Source organism: Vanessa cardui, chromosome 9 (assembly GCF_905220365.1).
Source record: "Vanessa cardui chromosome 9, ilVanCard2.1, whole genome shotgun sequence".
NCBI lineage: Eukaryota > Metazoa > Arthropoda > Insecta > Lepidoptera > Nymphalidae > Vanessa > Vanessa cardui.
Genome location: NC_061131.1, coordinates 14,456,450 through 14,463,452, shown reverse-complemented (window position 1 = coordinate 14,463,452; position 7,003 = coordinate 14,456,450). Strand labels below are relative to the sequence as shown.

At 31.9% G+C, this 7,003-nt stretch overlaps 1 protein-coding gene across 1 annotated transcript; it reads right to left on the bottom strand.

Moving 5' to 3' along the window:
- Positions 1-2,296: 2,296 nt before the first annotated feature.
- LOC124532364 (flexible cuticle protein 12-like) lies at positions 2,297-3,293 on the bottom strand. The gene is made up of 3 exons (XM_047107254.1): positions 3,162-3,293; positions 2,883-3,001; positions 2,297-2,637 (listed from the first exon to the last, which is right to left on the bottom strand). The coding sequence occupies exons 1-3, from the start codon at positions 3,168-3,170 to the stop codon at positions 2,445-2,447; spliced, it is 321 nt and encodes a 106-aa protein (XP_046963210.1). The 5' UTR covers positions 3,171-3,293; the 3' UTR covers positions 2,297-2,444.
- Between the last annotated feature and the right edge of the window lie 3,710 nt (positions 3,294-7,003).

Below are 7,003 nucleotides of genomic sequence, written 5' to 3'. Positions count from 1 at the left end.
ACACACCACCAATTTTGAAAACAAACTGCCATACCCCTTGTGTTTATAGTTGCATTGGGTCACTCACCTATCAAACCGGACCACAATAATACTAATTAGTTTTATTTAGTGAAAAGAGTGAATTAGGGAAGATTGTTGTGCTTAGTAGTGCTTGGGTACGAATACACAATCTTCAAAGTTAAGAGTCATGCCTCCAGTCACTGAACCATTTGGGTTATAGTTATACAAGTGATTCTAGAAAGTGTTTAATACGATATTTATAAATTGACTCCTCAACTATTTTATTTCATTCGAGTACCAATTTAGTTACCTTTTAATTCGTACTTTAATACATAAAGTAATAAAATAAATAAAAATAAAAGTAGCTTTATACATGTATGTAACTTAACACTTATAACAAGGTTAAGGGCGAGAGGTCAGCTTAGAAATGGTCAAATAACGATTTGCAAAAGTCATTATGTAGCTGTCAGATTAATTGTTGTAATTATGTCTATATTAATAATTATTAGTAACTGTGATTAATTGTGTATTAATAATTTTATTCAGCGATTTTGTATTATACTGTGACTCGAGAAAGTAAATAGAGATACCTACCTACCTATACCTACCTATCTACCTACCTGTTTCTTTATAAAATTGGTAAACTTAAAAATAAATTATTTTAATCCTTATTTACATAGTACTTGTATTTACTGTATGTGAAAAACCTACTAACCAAAAGCTGGGTAAAAGTTCAACTTGAGAAAATTTCGAAGCTTTCATTTCTGCTCCAACGATGAATCTACCGCATTGGAACAGCGTCATGAAATATGTTCCAAAACTTGTCCTCAGAGGGAGAGGAAGTCTTAGCCCAGCAGTGGGAAATTTGCAGGCTGTTAATATTATGTAATGATAAATACACATGCGGTAGAATATCATCTAAAAAGTCAAAAGTTTGTCCGAGTTTTAACTCCTTGGTTAAGAATCACATGTTCTACTGTGCAACCTCGTTTCATGTAAATAAAACGATAATAATTCTACTAATGTCTGCTTTTAAGAATTTACATAGACCAGTATTCACCGAATGCTTACACGACATTAGCATTATTGAATCTTTTATTTAAAAAAATGTTTGTAACATATGTACATTATATATCCAATTTTTTTTATATATAACATATCTAAAAATTATGAAACAGTTCTGAACTCTTATTAATTTAAAATATAATGTAACTGCTTTATTTAAGACTTTGATTTGTTCGTCCCAGTTAGAAAATGTGTATTTAAGTTATAAAAGATTTAATATCTTGCAGGAAGCAACTTGTTCATTACTTGACTTTATCTTCGTGAAAATGGCCTAAATTTTGATGCTAATTTGTCAGTTACATAAAACATAATATGGAGTAAAAAATCTATATTTGATTTGAAATAAACTCCTGTCTAGTATATAACTTCCTAAGTAGATGCTCAAGATTGTGATTGCGCGTAATAAATTATTGCACTCACTAACTATTCAAACCGTTATATATAAAAACAAACCAACAGTATTGGTGCGCATGCGCAACTGTGAAAGAACATGTGATCCCAGACGAACATGCAAGAAAATCTCCACTAATAAAAAAATTAAAGCAAATCGTCTCACAATAGCTATGACGACATCAAAACTTATAAAATAATCTAAACATGTTCGAATAACGACGAAATTTCGGATTCCAAGGATAACATTATAATTTTAATGAGCCTGATGGGTAGGTGAGTGGCAAGAGGCAGTCAGAATAGAATTAACAAACTCGCTATATGCCAAAGGTTAACATTTAAATTAATCTAGAAAATGATGATCTTCAATAAATATTTATTATGTTTTGTCACCTTCGTATTAAAGTATATTTCGAATTATGATTCGAAGGTAAATCGATTTTATTATTTCGTCACCTTCATTATATGTTGTCATTTTGATGTGTTTATTATTTATGTATATTATTACCAACATATTATTTAAGGTGTTCAAATTATAGGTAATAATTTTTCAATAGAAAAATATTTCGTCCCATAAACAATGTATGTTCTAATAATGATTGTAAATGTTATTTTAACTTTAATATTGTAATTATTGTTCTATCAATAATACTTACATACTATACTTATACTTCGTTCACGAATTAATTATTCGATTGTGTTAAACAGAGACAAGAAGATGGCGGTGAATAATGCTGGACTGATGTAAATTATAAAGTTTTAGATTGATTTAATAATCAGACATTTCCACGCTGGGTGACTATTAATAGAACAAGAGTAGTAGAAGAATAAAATACAAAAGTAAATTAAAACATAATTGTTTATTAACAAATATACAAAATCGGGATCATATCACAGAATCGCTTGAACGATTGATTCTTAACGAGGAAAGTAGGGAGAGGTTAGAGGATGAGTATTTTGGACTAGATGTATGGATTGTTAAAGGAGATTTAAACGGCTTTGGGTAAGTGGTCGCCTTCAGGTTGGAAACCGAACTCGTTGGCAACGTATCTCACGAGGTAGAGAACGCCGTCATTGCCGGTGTAGGAGAACTCTCCGCGGACTTCAAGGGCCTCGCCTTCGGTTCCTGGGTTCTTCACGACTCCGTTTTCGCTGAGGTTAATTCCGTTGCTGGTACCAACACTGTAAAGCACACAAACACAAAACTTATTCTATGTTACAAACTAATATTATATATAATCGAAATAAATAAACATTGTATTCGTGTATCGCTCGACTTAAAACTTAGTAGTGCATAATTGGGCCCAACCACTTGGTGATCGACTGGGCCACCTCGTGAAATCTTTATATTGAGTTCAATATAATTATTACAGTATTTAATGATGATTGAAGTAATGTGATTTCATTAATAATAAATGATTACGTACGAGTATGAGTAGCCGTCGACTCCGATGTTGTCGCTTTCGTACTTGACGATTTGAGCGTCACCATCAGGGGTGGCGGGAGCGGCGATGGCGACGGCCACGCAGAGAGCGAGAACGATGAACTGTAACACAAAATAACAAAATTAGCCATTTTTGAATGTTATACAATAAATCCAATGAAAAATCCACAAACTCATGATGCTAATCATCATTTATTGAACACTTTGAAATTAACTGAATTTGAACAATTGATTGAGTTGTTATAGACACACACAAACGTACCGATTTCATTTTGAAGGTTTAAGTGTGTTTGACTACAAAGCAATCGAGCGAATGATGCTCATCTGTTGAAGATGCTGACTATTTATACCGAGTCTGCTCGTACGGCAAGGCCGTGTTGTGACATTTGACTTTAGAGGCATCTTCGGTCAGCGATCTTCTTTACAAAAGGTTCCTCGGCATGTCCGGCTGCGGTTTAACATAATGCTGTTAGTTTGAAGGATAACTGATTATTTATTAATTTTATTATAATAACTAATTTAATTTAATATTAGATTTTATTTTTATTACATGTATAAGTTAGATTCAATTAAATTGAAACGTTGGTATATTCTCGAAATTTTGATTACGAAATATTTTCAAAATTAAAATCGAGTGATGTTGTTTAAACAGTATAATAGTCGTTTTATTTATTTAAATTTAATCGCCTTTCACTCACGGGTGATAAATTGAACTCTGTACCTTTGCCTGTGAAGATGTAACATATAAATATGCTATGACCTACATTTTACATCGCTGTTTCCAAGATGCAATAAAACTGATATGTTTAATTATTGTAATCATTTATATGAATGTAATGCATAGGCTTGTTGACTTATTGACTTCGATCTACATTTAACTTACTTGTTTAAAAAAAGTAAGTCAAAATTCAACAATAATCCCGTCAGTGATAAAAATAGAACAACATCATAGGTCATCGTGGACCTGTAAGATATATTTTTTAAAATTCAAATGAATCAAATTATTTCTTTCGTAAGCATAACAATTCGACAATTGTTTGACAGTTCGCAATACATACTCGTAGGTAACGTTATTGGTTTACTGGGCGAATAGCAGTAAAGCATCCAGTGAGCAGGATATTGCTGATTTCTTTAATATTTTCGTGTATTTCATTAAACAGCCGATATACAATAGGATTAAAATATGGTGTATAATAATGTTTCTATTAATAGATTTTGATATTAGAGATATGTGTAAGTTGGGACATATGAGCTTTAATAACCTAAGCCTTGTTAAAATGGTAAAAATACGCAATTCGTGCTTTTTGTTTAGTTCGACACCGCTTACCGTACGTGTTTTCCATATTACAAATTTTAACTATTCCAAATCTTGCTAATAAAACTTAATATATATAAATAACATATCCGTTTTTTGTACCCAGAAGGAATCTTCAAAAAGCAAAAGACTGGCCATCTTCGATATGAGTCGAAGAGTTAAATAATATCTCTAATGAACAAAATAGCTACGATCACCTAATCGACGGTGCATTGACGGCGCGTAAAGGCAAAGCTGACTTCCATCAGATGACCTTCAGACAGCCTTCCTATTCCAAACATGGTGCCATTTATTTAGCCACGATGGTCCAGGGCTTAATATACATATATAATATAATCTTTACATACGATTGCGAGTTCCGGGTGAGGCTTTAAACCTCCTCGGATAAGGATCCTACCTAAATATAAATATCCTACCCCTTAATTAAATTTTATTTATTATGTAAATTTTATTTCTTTATCGGATTCAAATCCATGTCCAATCCTCTTTGTCTATCTGTCTAGATAACCAGCAACTCTTACTGGTATTGTGTTCCGTTTTGAGGTAAGCCAGTGAAATCGTGACAAGGTATTAAATATCTTCTTATCTCTATTAAGGGATTATTCATAGTTCCTCCTGTGCTAGTATTTGTGGCGAATTACCATCAGGGTCACTAACAAGTCTGTTCACGAAACACAATAAGAATAAGTGTAATAGAAAACAAAAGAAAGATCCTAATCAACTTCCTATAGGCTTAATGTCATGTATTGAATCACTGCAAATGCCGTTATTACCTCATCAAACGTAAAATGATAAATCGTCTTTCTTTGTGTAGGTCGGTTAACAATATGTTACATAACATTCGAAATTCAAATATTTGATTTCATTCAATAACAAACTGTTTTAAATGTCAATTAAAATGTGACTAAATATATTAATTATTGATTAGATCTATAGAAAAATAAGCATTCCAATATTCTTGAAATCATTATACTCGTACTATCAAGGTAATTTTACCAATTAAAAAACCGACCAAGAGCGAGTCGGACTCGAGCATGAAGGGTTCCGTACTATAAAAACGGTCAAAAAAATTATATTGGTTGAAAAGAAGTTTCCTAAGATGTGTTGTTATAGTTTTACTTTATGTTTATTAGTATTGTATATGTAAAAAGTAATTAAATTAAAAAAGGAAAAATATATCCCGCTGAGCTTGTTTTGTTTGTTAGTGGTAGGTTCTTGACTATCAATAAGCAAGTATAATCACTTCTATATCGAATAAAGATTTTTGACTTTGATAGCGGACAGCAGAAATACATCTGCGAATATAATGTTGTCTTAAAACTTCGCGATTATTACACATTTAAATAAAACTAGTTATAACGGATTTTCAATCGCGTATATTAATTATTTTGGACATCCCGACGTTTCGAGCACTTTACAGCGTTCGTGGTCACGGGTAGACTAAGGTGGCATTTGTCTATTTGAAGAACAAAGGAAATATTATTTGCAACTACCGCCAACGATTTCTTTATTTTCGGTTTTTCCGAAATATATGTATGAATATTTCAACTGTCCAACTATCACAGTTTACAAATTGCAGCCGGAAACCGGACATACGGGAAGTCTTGGTAACCGTTTTACCAATTTATATACGGAACCCATCATTATCAAATTTTGATAATATTTTATAAATTTAATTTATATCAAATCCAAAGTATAAATCCTTTTGATAGGTTTTGGGTTTATCCCATTCAAAAAGACTGACATCTATTATTTAGGGTAAGAAAAACATTCACAACTCGTTATTATCATTTAATTCTCGTAATATTATACATAATTTAACATCATATTATTTAAGAAATATTATGATGTTAAATTATTACATTATATAAGAAAAATCTCGAAACCTCCATCTCCAGATGAACACAATACTAGAATATTAGAAAGTGATGTACCTGCGACATTGACGATAATAGAAATTATAATATTCAAACGGATACTCGCATCAATAAAGCCTATTACTGTAAATCTGTTTTTTACATCACAAGAATGAAAATAAGTAAGAAGTAAGCTCTAGCGTAATACAGTACTATGATAAAAAAATACGACTTTCCTGCTAAAAAAACTCAAATCAAAGAGCAGAAATTTTGAATTAAATATAGATACAGGTAATATCAATACCTGTGCAGGCAGTTGAAAATCTGACGTGGAATAAACCCACATAAATACTTCTTTAGGGACAGTCGTGTAAAAAATTTCATATGAAGATGCCAAAAATTTCTAAATAGATAGTATTATATGATGTCATTTGAAATAAGGACTTAAATACTTACTAGCGAGAAGAAAAGAACAATGACAATCCCACGCAATGAATACATTAACGTAAAATCGTAAATGCTATTAGATTATAATCTATTTCCCGAGATCGTAAGCTGTCGAACGATCGTGAACAGAGAATAGTTTATAATATTCGGATAACGCATCCGAATACTAAACTTGAAATTTTTATGATTATAAATTAACTAAAATTCACGTCGTAAATTATAATCGGCAGACGAGTATATAAGCTACCTGATGGTAAGTGGTCACGCCCGTAGACAATGGCGCTGTAAGAAATATTAACCATTCTTTCAAATTTCACCAACGTTGGGACCTACGGTGTTATGTGCCTGTAAAACTTAAACTCCAGTAACACTGGCTCACTCACTCTTCAAATAGGAACACAACAATACTAAGTACTGATGTTCGGTGGTAGAATATTTGATGAGTGGGTGGTACCTAAGCTTTACCACCAAGTACGTTACGGTTCA

Excerpts from the sequence above, each read along its gene's own strand:
- LOC124532364 (XM_047107254.1), bottom strand. Across the intron at positions 2,638-2,882 it reads GTCGACGGCTACTCATACTC|TGTTGGTACCAGCAACGGAA; the intron begins GTACGTAATCAT and ends TGTGCTTTACAG.